The sequence below is a fragment of the Lepeophtheirus salmonis genome, chromosome 6, assembly GCF_016086655.4.
Source record: "Lepeophtheirus salmonis chromosome 6, UVic_Lsal_1.4, whole genome shotgun sequence".
In the NCBI taxonomy this organism is placed as follows: domain Eukaryota; kingdom Metazoa; phylum Arthropoda; class Copepoda; order Siphonostomatoida; family Caligidae; genus Lepeophtheirus; species Lepeophtheirus salmonis.
Window position 1 is genome coordinate 46,792,679 of NC_052136.2, and position 15,161 is coordinate 46,807,839.

Below are 15,161 nucleotides of genomic sequence, written 5' to 3' on the forward strand. Positions count from 1 at the left end.
CAATGTATCACAGTATGACATGAATAACAAACTTTAAATTTCATTCTATTTGAATATCAATAAGTTGGTGTTTTTTTTCCTGACCCTTCCCAAAAAAATAAAGGATTAGCCATGAAAAAAGTAGATGAAAATATATATTATCGTGAACAGGATGGTTGTATTCTTTTTAAGGCAAATAGATTATCCCCGTGTTTCTTTATTATGGGCCTGCTTTTTCATTCACTTTGTTGTTTTTTGTTAAAAGTTTAAAGAGTATAAAAGAGATTCTAAGATTACAAACCGTTATCAGTTTCACTAAGCAGTTGAACTTACAACTCAAAGTAGTACTAGGCTTAGTAACTTGAACAAATACGATGGTATCTATTGTTAAGGTGACCTATAGCTAGACCATAACAATGAGTTATATCAATATTAATGTTAATATTTTTTATTCAGAATATTTTACTGATTGCTTTGATTGGATCTGCTGCAGCTGCTGGTGGACCACAAGCTCGCAGGGTAACAGTTCTCCGTGATGGAAGATCCCTCTTAAATACTTTTCCTTTCAACTCTGGAGCCAGAGGAGTAGGCAAATCCCTTGAGGATCATGCTGAAGGGCATCATGAACATCATCAACACGATGAGGAAAGTTTTGGAAATAGATTGGCTCGTCAAGGAGGTGGTGAGGATGTCCCACTCGACATTGGCGCCATTGCTGCTGCTGGGGAGCGTTGTATCGATAAAGTAGTAATGGTAGAAGAGACAGAGTATGATGATCATATTGAATGCCATCACAGCTACTCTGAGAGATGCCACACTACTTACAGCACCGACTTCGAACCTCAACAAGAGGAGGAGTGCGAAGAAAACTTCAAGAAGAACTGTTTCATCGAGTACAAGAAGATCGCTGTTGATGAGACTGTCAAGTAAGGAGTTTTAATATTAATTTTGAAAGAATTTTGCATGGAATATCAATATGTCTAAGCCTCAGATTTGATTTTGTACCCCACTACTCTCAAATAAGTTTCACCCTATTTTATACTTTTTTATTTTTAGATTCTGTCACACTCCATTAGTTTGTGAAGGTGAAGGACCTGAAGAATGTAAAACTGTCTACGAATCTGAGTGCGAAACTCGTTACCATGAACATGACGTTCAAGATGATGTTGTCGATTGTGAAACCATTCAAGAAGAAAAGTGTGAGGATGTCACCCAAGGTTACACCACAGAACAAAAATGTACTAAATGGCCTAAACAAGTGTGTACCTCTGAAAAGAAGAATGTCAAGAAATACAGCCCTGAAACTGAATGTAAGAAGGTTGCTCGTCAATTATGTGGCCCTTCTGGATGTGTTCCCCAACCCGGACCCGAAGAGTGCTTTGACAAGACAGAAACCATTATCCAAGAAGTTCCCGAAGAAAACTGTAACTTGGAGCCCCAAAAGGCTTGCAAGCAAGTCACCAAATTGGTTCCTAATCTAAAGCCTGTTGAAGAATGTGTGGATGTACCTAAAGAGGTCTGTGCTCGTTCCAAGAAGAATCCAAGAAAGGTACAAAAGCCCGTTGTCAAGAAATGGTGCTATGTTCCTTCTGCTGCTTCTGGATTGGCTGCTTAATTATAATCGACTACCATAAGAATTCTTCATTGTAATCTATGTTTGTGCCTTTCATACTATGACCTATACTAGTCATCAAATCCCAGTTTTTTAATTTCTTTTTCTTAACGATAAATACAAAAATCAAATCATGAAATAACAACATATTGCTTTTGTAGTTTTTACGGTTGAAAAAATAATCGAGCTTTTTAAAATACTGTGAATTCATAATTCTATAACAATTAAAAATATTCAGGAATTCCCAGACAAATTATGTTATAATAGATATGTTTAAGGTTTTTTTTAACTTTAACTTTTATGAACAAGTTCAAAGTATGAAGAGTTTTGTCATCTAATCGATTACAAAGCTAAATTGAATAGATCTCATTAATTAAAATACTTTGCTTTGTCTCAGTTGGCGTAGGTGGAATTGTAAAAAGAGTGTATTTCAAATGTAGAATAACTTTAACTTCATTTAAATCCTTAGTGTCATCATTCAAATTCATATATTTTTTCACAAACTTTATCAGTATTAAATGAAATTTTAATAACTTTAAGAACCGTCTTGTCCCTTGATAGTTCAAATTTTTTCCAAAATATTGGGATTTCACCTTTTGAGATTATATTTGATTCTAGGTAAAATGGTATTTTTTTGATTTACTCATATCCATGAAATCAGAAATTCTATATTGAATTGAACTCGAACAAAATAAAAGGTGATTGAAAGGTGAATCAACTTTTGGATCTACACATTTCTTTCCACTAATGGTCTAAGAATATGTTTCATCATGTAGAACTATAATACACTTTCATTTGAATAACAAGATTTAAGGCATAAAAAAGTCGATAAATTATCCGGGAATTGAAGACACTAATTTTTTGGAAGTCAATAATTCTCAAGAATCAAAATTATATTATGTATATATGTTGTATATTAGTTACAATGTTTGTACGAGTTGCAACGTGTATAAACCCATTTTACAATTTGAAATTTTTTCGTTATAAAATTGATGATTTCACTGCAAACCTCCGCGTATGGTATTTTTTTCAAGATTATATATTTTAAATATATGAACTATCTTTATTAAACCTACATAAGAACACCAATTTGATATCTGTACTTCAATATTTTCCAAATTTATTGTCGATTATGTATTTTTAACGTTTTTTGCTACCTTGACTTCTAAAAATTTAATAGTTTCTTACTATTACCATATATAACCTTCGTGCCAAGTTAGATCAAAATCGATTAGTAACTTTTCCCGTAATCTTGGTGGCCAGCAGACAAAAAAACTAACAAACAAGCAAAAGCAAAAACATAACTTTTGTTCAATTTCTTTGTCCCAATTAATTACAACATCGGTGATTTGAATTATCAACTATTAATTGATACTATCATTTCATTTTGATATATTAAAATTACATAGTTATTGTGTATTATGAGAAATATATATCTATGTGTACTTGAATTTTATAATGTGCTACATAATTTTATTAATTTTGTATTAAAATAGACAAAAATTACAACATAATATATCGATCCTCCATGCAATAGAAAATTATTGCATTATCCTCATTTCAAGTATTGGAAATCCTTCATTTTTCTAAATTATTTATCTCCTTTTTAGTTGCAACATACGCAATTTGCTTCTATAAGTTACAACTTTTACAAAATCAGAACATGGCACAACGTATATTAGAATTTGGCAATTCTATTTTGAATATGACTGGTTTAATTTTGAATTTAATTGTTCTTGTATAGATTTTAACAATTCCATTTGGAAGGTAACTATTTCCATTTTTAATTAGAGTATTCCATTTTCAGTTTGACTATTGCCATTTTGAACTTGACTATTTCATTTTGAATTTGACTATTCTTATCTTGAATTTAATTATTTTCATTTTGAATTTAATTGTTCTTGAATTATGTTTGACTATATACTAATTCTGAATCAAACTATTCCTATTTTGAACTTGACCATTTTATTTTGAATTTGACAATCACCATTTTGAGTTTAATAGTTTTTATTTGGAGTTTAATCATTTCATTTTGAATTGTACAATTCCCATCTTAAATTTCATTATTTCATTTTTTATGCTCCGCGCACCGTCTTTGAAAGAAGTGTGTTGAGGGGGGCGATAACTATAATGGAAATTCATCACATTTTTTTACTGTCTTATGAAAATTGTAAATTGTTTACAAGTAGGGAGAGCATGGCCTCTCTGCCAAACCCTGTTACGCGCCCTCTGCATTTTGAATTGGACTATTATAATTTTGATTTGGAAATTGTGCAGTGGTTTTACTCTTTTACATAAGTAAATATATTTTTCAAACTCGAAATGAAAAGATGTGTGTCAAAAATAAATCAAATGAGACTAAGTATTTTTTGGCAAAAACTCAATCATATTTCCTTTTTTTTTATGTGGTAGTATACCCAGCTTCTCATAAATTACTAATTTATATATATGCATACAATTTAGGAGTACAGTATGTTCATAATTGAGCTCTTAAAAAAAATCCTACTCATATATAAATAATAAAGTGTCTATTTATATTGTCATCATCGTAAAATTTAATGTATATCTTGATTCAACAATCAAAACAATATCACACGGCTTGCATACATTATGGAATTATAATTTCAAATAAAGTTTAAAAAAATATTTTTCTTAACACAAAATAATTAAATATTTATCAAGAGGCAAACTAAAGGAAAAGGATACAAATTATATATTTAAAAATTGCCCTACAAAAAATTACTATCAAAGAAAATTAACTACTGCAGAAAATTAACAGCAATTATATTACATTTGTAGAGATGGATCTTTCGATCTGTACCATCTACAGATGGGTTTGAAGCATATAAGGATCTGTTGATAGCTTTCCCATCTGCAAATACACGACAATAACTCATTATAAATATTCTATACTGTCTTTTTTTGAAATTCAATTTTTTTTTTTTTTTTTTTTTTTGGAAAATCATGCGTTACATTGAGGATAAACGTGTACTTGTTGTCGAAAAGTTATATTACCAAAAAAATGGTTTGACAGAATATATATTATTAAATTAAACTAATGGAAAATTAGCTTCTAAGTTTCATTGGTGCGATTGATGAAAATCAATTTATAATTTACAAAGAAAGATTTTTTCAGTTACTTTTCATAATTTTAAATTTAGAAAATTCTTTGATTGTAAATAAATCCACTGATAATGATTTTAAAGAATTGGTGCCATCAGATTTGGAGTCATGTAAAGGCTTCAAATTTGTGCTGTTTGAAATTAGATTTATTTATCAAAAACCAACATTTTAAAGACCTTTTTAGAATTTACAATTTCTAATTGTCTAATCAACTAATTATTAAAGCATTTAAAATGTGTTTTTTTCTCAGCTGCTATTTTGTATAATTCCTGGCAATGAGGCTGTAAAAGTCAGCGTGGAAAATACAATTAGTTACTACTATGCCTTGATGTTGTGAGGAAAGTGCGTTTGCCTTCGAAAATAAGTACTGCCAAAAAATGGTTCGACATTATATTTTGTAACAATAAACTACTTGTTACTAACTTCTGAGTTTTATTGGTGCGATTGATGAGAATCACTATTTTGTTTCAATTTCTAATATAAAAAGAACTACTTTTTTAATTCATTTTCAAAGTTTGAAATTTGAAAAAAAAAAATAACAAGAACAAAATAATTTTAAATTGTTGCAATTGGTCCAAATTAAGTAATTGAAACCTGTTTTATTCCAGGAAAAACTACATTTTTACAACTTTTTTGAAATCACCAATTACTAATTATTTGATCATCATCCAAAATTATGAAGTACGATATGTTGTAAATTAAATTATCCATATTTCTCCATAAAATTATTATCCCTCTGAAACCTCTCATGGAACAGTTATTCAAAGAAGAATAAAAAATAAGAAAATCACCGAGTATTCAATACCAAACTTCAGTTTGTTCAGTAAATGAACAATGTGGGACGTCCCCTATCTAACATAACTGTATAAAACAAAACGTATAGTGCATGCTATCATTTAAAAAATATTGGAATTAATAAAACTTATTTTATTGACTTTTAAAGAAAGGAAGTTATATCGTAGGACCTTGTTGGTATTTAAATCTCTTTTTACAGACTTTTTGTAATGCAATTTCCTCTTATTTGCTTGCTTCCATATGAAACTTATGAAACAATTGTTTCTTAAAAATGCCAAATATGGTCCACTGCTGTGTTGGTTTTTAATTATGTTCCTGGATAATAAAATCCAGATTATTTTCTAGCATGCCAGATACGTACATAATTTTTACCTTTAGGCAAGACAACGCATAGAATCATTGGAAACAGGACAGTTAGTTCAACCAAGGTATTGGTTATACCAATAACACCAAATAATGAAAAAAACTAAGCAACCATTTTAATAACCTGGCGTCTGCAAAGTTCGATTTTTTTTCCGAGGGTGGTGGGTAGGCCGGTACCATTTTTTTTTTTGGTGGGGGGAGAGATGTTGGGATTTTTGTAATAATTTCAATAGAACCTTAACGTTTTCTTTATAATTGCCAAATTTGACAAATAACTTTTTGATTAAAAAAATATTTTTTTTAAATTTTTAGGATTATTTTTTTTGGAAGAACGAAATTGGCAAGAATAACCATTTATCTATTTTGTATAATGATGATGATTAAAATTTTGAAGTTTGATGGGGGGCTACATTCCTCCTTTTGACACCCCTGATTAGTGGTTTGTTTTTCTCTTGTAGCTAATTCCTTTTTTGGGCTCTTTAATTCTGAGGAAATGATCATTCTGTCAATTTTAATTTCCACTTCAAAAGCAGAGCAGAGACAAATAGTTGATGAAACATTCTGAAATTACTTCGGGAGGACAGACAGAGGGATCTTCCTAAGCATGCATCCAGATTTTTTAAAAATATCCAATAGGATTATTACAAATAGTGGATTTGAAAAAAAAAAAAAAAAACCTTCTATATTGCACTGGATACCCTCAACACTCGGGTTTTATGACTGTGCTGATTTAGTAAAATATTATAGTCATACTTTTTTTTTTCTGTGGATAGATTTTCCAGACCTATATTCATGAGAATAGATTTTTTTTTAGAGGTTATCAAACGGACACTTTATAGACACTAGAATATCTGACAATCGTCGTTTTTTATTGAAATGAGCCCCATTTCAAGGAAAGTAAGAATTAGAGGTCTTTGGAATATTGTTTAATACTGGAGGAGATTGATGTGAATGATGGAATAATTGATAAAATGGAAAATGCAAAATCATATGTTAAGAACGGTAGTGACGTTTTCACTGAATTGTAAAAAATGTTTATCCAAATAGAAGGTGTTTGTCGACAAGCAGTTACAAGACTTGCCGAGAAAAGAAGCAGACAATTGAATGAATGATAAAATATAAACAACAAATTAATACCTGAAAATGTTAAAAAACATATATTGGTCCAACTTTATGTGGAGAAGTAGACCTTTTTCATTGGTTTAAATTGAAAATAACGAGCTTTGATGATTTATCGAAATCAAGATTACAATGTTTGTAGTTTGAAAAGGAAAATAACCTTTCTAATAACTTATCAATCACACTTCAAAATGGTATAGAATCGAATGATCCTGAATTCGTTTGTAAGGAGATGTGGTCTTTTTACTCCAATATATATAATTGTATCAACTGCAAACCTACATCAAAATGTGTGAGATACAATTAAAGAAATACTTTTTTATGTGAAAACCTCAGATGCAGGTCTGATAAAGAACTTTCACTATCAAATGAAGATAACAACATTTTTGTGAGTCACCTTTCAATAGAATAAATTATATGTGCGATTAATAAAAATGCAAAATTAAATAAAGCCCCTTGTCCATCAGGTATTATCCTTGAATTTTATAAGAAATATATATCCTATTTTGCTCCGAGTTTACTCATGTCTTATGAAAAGGTTCTTAGTATTGGTTTTTTCTTTGACTTCGCTTCAGAGGCATACATTGTATTGCTTTTACAACAAACAAAACAATACTACATATCTTAATAATTAAAGACCTCTTGTTATGGATTTTTTTTTCATTGTAAAAAACAATATCACGGATAGTATCCCTTTTATGCTGCAGACTAACAGTGACTTAACAGTGATGGGAGGGGATTTAGCCAAGGCCTTTGATATATTGTCTCATGAGCACATAATAAAAATACTGTACCAAAAAGGATATGGAGGATTGGTATGGTTGCAGTTACCTTGACGCGTACTCATACAATAATTAAATGCAAAGACGAATTCGAATATTTTTCGACAAGAAGGGCCTACGTCAGGGAGATCCTCTGTCCCAATAATTTTTATTATATGCATTGATGGGTTAATAAAAGAAATAAATCCCACAAATGGAATAAAATACTTTCAGTTGCCACACTCAAATTTAAAATGTGTCTATATTATGCAGACGACTTAACAATAGTATTTTGCGGGAGTCCGTATAAGACAATTAAATCAATCAAAAACACGTTTGGAGTCTTATCTTCATTCTCTAAATTATCTGCTCTGTTGTTGAATGAAGAGAAAACTGAAATTAACAGTCCTTATAACGAGTTAGTAGGAAAAGCTTGGCCTCATTTTAAATTGAAAGCAAAGTTTCAACTCTTTGGATCTTGGATAGGCGAAGGAAGTTGCGAAATAATGGGAAAGAGATTTGCAAGAAAATTGGTAAACCAACTTCTTATTTCTCTTCAAAAATATACTAGTAACTCAAAAATGAATACAATAATATAACAACGTGAGTTGATAATTTAAAGACCCGTTTCACTAAGCAAAATCAAAACCCAAATTTGGCCTCTACCATGGAAAAGTCATTAGTGTACTCATCAGCAACAGAATCACTACAGTAGTGCTACATGTGCCGTGGCCTCTTGTCTGTCGCTAGCTGATACATCCTATCAAAATTTTCCAAAGGATCTTGCATTACTCCAAAATTGGGTGAAGCCCTGCAAAAAAACAAAACAAGTTCAATCCAAAAACATCTGGCATCTTTAACAAAAAATTCAATCAAGACTGTTATTAAAGAAATCTCCTTAATTAGTGACTTGGTCTAGAATCACGAAAGTTACAGAAGAAAGAATCTGTTCCATCTGCAAATTAATACATATCTATCATTTCAAGATTATCTATACCTTCTGCGTGAACAGCAAGGTATTGGAAAAGTGAGATCTGCCAAGTTATTCAACCTTTATTGGTAATGGAATATCTAAATTCAAGTGAAATGATTCCTCAAGTTGTAGAAATTCATCCAATTCAGTTCAAGTTTTTAATGTCAGTCTCAGTGTAGAATGTGATACGTTCTCTGATAAAGAATAAACACTATCCCTTAAATAAAAAAATTGCACTCTGCAGGAAGAGTTGAAATTGTCAAAAGTAGTGGCTTCATATATGAAGAAAGAGGTTAAACGTTTCCAATCTAAAAATACAAAAAAGATTATCTCCGATATATTATTTAACTGACTCAAACTTTAGCTCAATTCAAAAGAATTATCAGCCCTGAAAAGAAATGTTTTCATTATGATGGTTATGTTATTTTTAAAGCTTCAGTTTTGAAGACGATGACAAAACCTCGGAGTACTGGAAGGACTAACCCAAGCTCTAATTCTCAAGTTTGGAGTCAAACATCTCCTAGAAATTCTCAAATGTTATGCAAAAACGCTTACATGAATCTGAATCAAAGCTCTGAATATTAAATTCAAGAGCAAGAAGGAAATTAGGAGTTTAAGATATCAAATTAATAAAAAACTCCGATAACAAACATACACATAAACATAATCCACTTATTTGTAAAAATGTGTCTACATATTTACAATATCTACTGTTATTTATTTGAACTAGTTCATACATACGATTTTACTCCACATCTGTATAAATGTAATGTCTTATATATCTTATTATATATTTGGACTTTTTAAATTAGTGAGTTGTCTTCTTACAAATCACTTATGCCCAGTTTACATGCTGCAAATCTTACATTTTATTAAGATTCCTAGTAATCTAAAGGCTAAAATACAAGTACGGGCCAGTGTTTTCCATATATTTGTTACATAATTAAAATAACCAAGCTTACTTCTGTCAAATTATAAAAGTCGTAAGCAGTACACTTTTATCATCCACCTCCTTAACTTATACTTAATCAATGCAACACCATCTTACCAAAAGAAAAAAAAAACCAAAAAAAAAAAACCAAGGGAACACATGCAAATACGAATATTTGTTTTTCTTGTATAGGACTTTATTTATTTACTAAAAGGTGGAATCTTAATATACAGCCAACACAACTTAAAAAATAGGATCCAAATAAAAAACCAATGCCACATGAAAGCTGAGTAAACATAAATATATTATTATTTAATAGAATCGCTTTGGGGTTCTGTAATATATATGTATATATTTATTATTATTGTTTAAGATGTGTCTTACCGGTTTGTGTATAGAAATATATGTGTGATAACGTATACCTATGTAGAAGTATCTAGCATTTATTCCAAAATTATATCCGTAATAGGATCGGATTAATTGTCAAAATTGATAGTTTAAGCAGAAAAGACCTACCACCGTGACACCATAGGAACCGAAGACTCCTGAGATACGTGAGTGGATGCCAGACGAAAAAAATACTACCAAGTTAGCCACCATGAGGATATCTCAAGGTTTTCAGAGATGATCCTCAACACACAATCTGAAAATGTAAGGAAATTACTTTGAGAAGATAACTCGTGTCTTTTTAAAGTCAGTCGGACATTTGAAGCTGTAAAGAGAGCAATTATCATTTATAATGAAAAAACAGAGGAAGTGTTCATTTTTTGGATGAAACGTCAGATGAGTATATGAAGGAGGCGAATGAGTAGATTCAGAGATAGAGAGAGCTCGTCCAAATCGAAGCTAAGTTGTAGGTTTAGTTGGAGAGCCCTTCAGATGATCTTTCAATCAAAGTTAGGAGCCAAAATCACCTAAACATCCAACTCAAATTACGAAACAAAATCGAAGATGGCATCAAATACGCGGAGTTTTTGAAATGGATTGCAGTGTGGGATAATTATGTCAAGTTAACCATCTAAAGGAAAAACAAGAGAAGAGCAAATTGCTTTTTTTTTTTTGGACATGTTCCTCACCTGGATTCCTCATCAAGATAAGGCACATTTTCGAAATTCCATCGGCCACTTCTAGAGGTTTAGAGGAGGTCATTGAAGACGTTAGTAAATATCTGAAAGCTAAGAAACAGATTGCAGCAGCTAGAAACAAATTAATACGACGTAAACAAGCAAATTTTGAAACAATTGATGAATTATCTTGCGAGTTAAAAATGTTTGCAGAAGAAGCCGGAATCTGCGAGATGAAATCAGAGGATTGATTGTCAATCTGATCACTTGCGGAGTCAAAGATGAAGATGTTTGTCAAATGCCTTTAGAAAATAAATCTGCTACTCAATCTGAAAGACACTCTTAGCTTGTGCAGGACAGTTAAAACGGCCGAGAGCAATCGAGACAGTTTGAACGATCTAGTTTTGAATGGTATAAATCGAATTTCGAAAGCTGACAATAATAGTAGAGGTCATGGTAGAAGGAGGAATCGAAGTTGCGGCAGATCATGGACGAGGGATGAACAAAACCTTTGTGGAAAGTGTGGTTTCAAGCCTCCTCCTCAATTTGTAAGACTGTGTCCTACAATGGTGGCCGAATGAAAGAACTGTAAGGAAAAAAAAGGACATTATGCTTAAGTTTGAATGAACTAAAAATATAAGTTCATTCTTAATAATCATTCTCTTCGTGAGTATGAGCTGAACAAACTCCCTATTGACAAATTGGACACCCAGCGGAGAGTTCGTGGGAAACAAAATTGTAGTGTGTAATAGTGATGCAATGGCTTCTATTGTAGGCCTATAAATTTATAAAGACTTAGACATACCATCAAGCAAACCAGATAATTCATCAGCCACCCCCGTAATTGTCGGTGTGAACGGCTAAAGATTGGAAATAGTAAGAGGTGTGCAGCTTCTGTCTATATTGGAGATTGTTGAAAGATACAGAAGGGTAGATGCTACTTCTGTTCTATACCAGGGTCCCTACAAATGAAAGTATATATTCGAAAACTTAGACTCACCTATTAATAGACAATAAATTTTGAAGTTGATCCGGGACTACAAAAGGAATTTCAAGTCTCCAGGACAATCAGGATTATTGTTCGAGTTTTAAAACTTTTGACGAGAAACTGGCACCAATCCTTGAACAAGTTTTTGGCCCATTTTTCGTAAAAAGGGTGTCAGCAATTCTTCGAAGGGATTCGTCAAAGATTTATTTACCAGGAGCGAGTAGCTCAACAAAATTTTGGATCAGAATGGGAGCTCGGCAGGGTGATCTACTTTCACCATCCCTCTTCATCATATCAATGAACAGAACATACGGAATGTAGATGAATGATTCGAGTATTGAAGTTCTAAAAATGAGAAACATGTGGTTAAAATGTTTGCTGTATGCAGACAATCTTAATATATTTCTTACAGACTTACTGAAATATATTAATTCCTCAATGGAGGTGCTCCAGATTTTGCGGAGGAAGTCGGGACTTACGATTAATCTTGGGAAAAAAGAAATTTTGTCGAACTGGGAATAATTCTTTGGTAACTTTGCATTCGTTACGTCAACCTCTCTACTTGAAATTGAAGTTGCTTTGGTCAACCATGAGGTAAGGAGCAAGAGCGAAAATGAAATAATGAATATGCTCCAAAGAAGTATCATGATGTATAGAATAACTCCCCTCTATCGGTACGAAGCAATTTTAGCATGGAACATAAACGTCCACCCAAAAGTTTTTCATTTAATGGGGACCGTCCCATTCTCTGTCGAACTGTGTAATGAAGTATATAAAATTAGAAATGATCTAGTTTGGAAGCTTTCGAGGGCGTATATAGCAAGAGATAGGGTGGATACTACTACTAACGACTGGTGACTTGGATCTCTAGACTTTAAGTCTATGTGGCAAAGATTAAACTTCTCCTGTATCAAAAGACTCATTAACTGTTAAGATTTCTGGCCTAAAAAAATTAAAAAAATGTTTATAAATGTTTAATACAACAACTTGGACAGAGTATGTATGGGGCCAACGGAAAACTTTTCAGTGACCAAAAAATGCAGGCAGTATTGGTGAGACATGGGATAATCATAGGCCGGTATTTTCAATTCCGTGTTTCCCCTTCTCGGCCTAACGAGGCATTAAATTTTAAGTCGAGACCGAGGAGTAAAGAAGAGTTTGCCAAGGAGGTCGACATATATTCAGATTGTCAATTCCTCTGCCCGGAAGGAAGTGGATTTGAAGGAATTCATACGATTTTGGAGAGCTCGAAAAAGTTTCCCACAGCCTGAGGGCCGTGCGTCAATACAGGCCTCGGATTCCATTCTTCTTCTCTGTCTGAAAAATCAGAAAATTAGAAGAGCCGTATTCAACAGTCAACGACGTAGTAACCCCGAATTCCTCGTTATTCCATTGATAGACACGAAATCGGATTGAAAATTTGCGTCAGCTTACGAAAGAAGCAAAGTAATACGGAGAATTTGTTTTCGAATTATAGATGTTAGTCCTCGTAGGACTCAGATTTGAATTGAGGATATTCATCGGAGTAATTATTGTCTATGAGTATGTTCTTACTTCTTCCTATGTCTATACAGAGAACGATTTGTGTTTTCCTTCTTTCCAACTCTCTCAGACCTGCTCACAGCTTCAAATTCTTCAAATTGTGAGGGTTACCTCGTGGATTGTCGTTTTTTTTAAACAGAACGGGGGACATTCATCACTGATTATAAGTGTTTGTAAAATAAATTGAACTAAAGCGCCTTGATGATAGTCTCCTTCGGGAGATTCTGGAAATCTGGTGGTGTCGCTCAACTGCACCCCACACAAAGAAATTTATGGGGCAGAGGTCTGGTGAACTTCGAGGCCAAACACTGGGTCCAACAAAATATTAAAAAAAATGACCTTATCAGTACGTTTGCTGTTTTATCACAACTAGACTCTTCCCGAATCTCCAGACAAAATACTTGTCCAGGTTGAAGAAGGTCACATTACCGATATAGTCTCGTCCGGCGCGGATCACACAAAACACCCTCTGTCTATTCCACGATTGTAGAACAAATACTTTGCTGATTGATGCCATTTATTTAACTAACGCAAAATACTTCTAGCCAACCGGCAAAACATTAAACAATGTCCATCCTGCGCATGCACAGCTGTTTTAGGAACTCAAAAGTTAGTTGTTAAACAGCGTCTGCACGATTTACATAATTATTTGCATTTATTTATCGCAAATATCCTTCCATTTATATTGCTATTAAACAATGTTTGCAAAAAATAATTTTTTTTAGAACCATTTATTCCACTTATTTACATTAACTATTCATTAATTAATTTAAAGTTTATCGTATGATGCACTAATCAAATTAGTTATAAGATCTTCATTGTGTTATATTTCTACATACGTGTATAAATATATTCAAATAAACACAAAACAATGTATGTATAGAATTTTAAGTTTTAAATATTTTTTTAGGGCATCAGTTTTTTTTTTTTTTTTGTTATGAACAATCTGAACATGATTTTTTATTTTCTAAATCTGTTATGATTAGAATTGTGAAGTGTAAGTATTTTTTGTAAAAAAGTATTGTTGCACTTGCAACCTGAACATTGTTGTATTTTATTTTCCAAAAGTTGTAAATTGTAAATATTTTCTGTATGTACATCAAGAAAACTGAAAATTAACATGGTGTTCCTGAAAAGTTGAGGAATGTTTTGGGTAAGAACAGCTTTACTCTCATGAAAATAAAATTAGATCAATAGGGCACGATCAAACTAAAAATTATATATTATATGAAAGGTGGCGTAACTCTCTGTCGCTTAGCTAATGGCATCTGCTGTATGCTTGAGTTATTATAACTTAAAAGATTTATACTTAATAGTTATACTAATATTGATAATATTTCATATTTGCAAATTTCACTATTGTGATATTTGTAACCTGAATGTCTGTAGTTATTGTAATTAATAAATATTCCATCGTCTTTTGTTATCTATGGGTGATCAAGGGAAGGATAATTGCAATTTCCTTCAAATGAAAGTAGATATTTTAAAAGGCGGATAGCTCTGAGACGAAAATACGTTTATGGTTCACTCTGAAGGCCAATACCGTACTCTATGTTATGTGAACACTACTTCAAGGAAGAAGATTTCCGAGTTGCAAGGGAAAATCTTTCTTCCATGGGAGGAAAAACATATCGACATTTTAAACGAGATGCAGTCCCGTCCCCTTTCCTAGGTCACAACCAAGTATAAATTCAGTTTAGGAAAATCATCATTTACCAAAATTGAAAATAGAGCAAGTTTGATATCTTTAAATCTTCTTAAGATTGTAACATAACAGCATGATTATAACTCCTGATCAAAATTGGGATGTGTAAGTGGAGCAGGTTAAGGCTGAGAACACCAACGAAGGCATTCTAAGTCCAACAAAAGACGAAGATCACCAATCAGATACATTACACACAGATGATCTAT

General features: G+C 32.2%; 1 protein-coding gene across 1 annotated transcript; it reads left to right on the top strand.

The window, feature by feature from the left end:
* Positions 1–225: 225 nt before the first annotated feature.
* On the top strand, positions 226–1,738 carry LOC121120614 (uncharacterized). The gene is made up of 3 exons (XM_040715489.2): positions 226–371; positions 436–905; positions 1,036–1,738. Exons 1-3 carry the CDS (start codon positions 354–356, stop codon positions 1,592–1,594), a joined length of 1,047 nt encoding a protein of 348 aa, XP_040571423.1. The 5' UTR covers positions 226–353; the 3' UTR covers positions 1,595–1,738.
* Positions 1,739–15,161: the final 13,423 nt, after the last annotated feature.

What these genes read in the sequence shown, in the direction of transcription:
- LOC121120614 (XM_040715489.2), top strand. An exon ending in GCTGTTGATGAGACTGTCAA is followed by an intron (nt 906 to 1,035) that starts GTAAGGAGTTTT and finishes TTTTATTTTTAG; the next exon opens with ATTCTGTCACACTCCATTAG.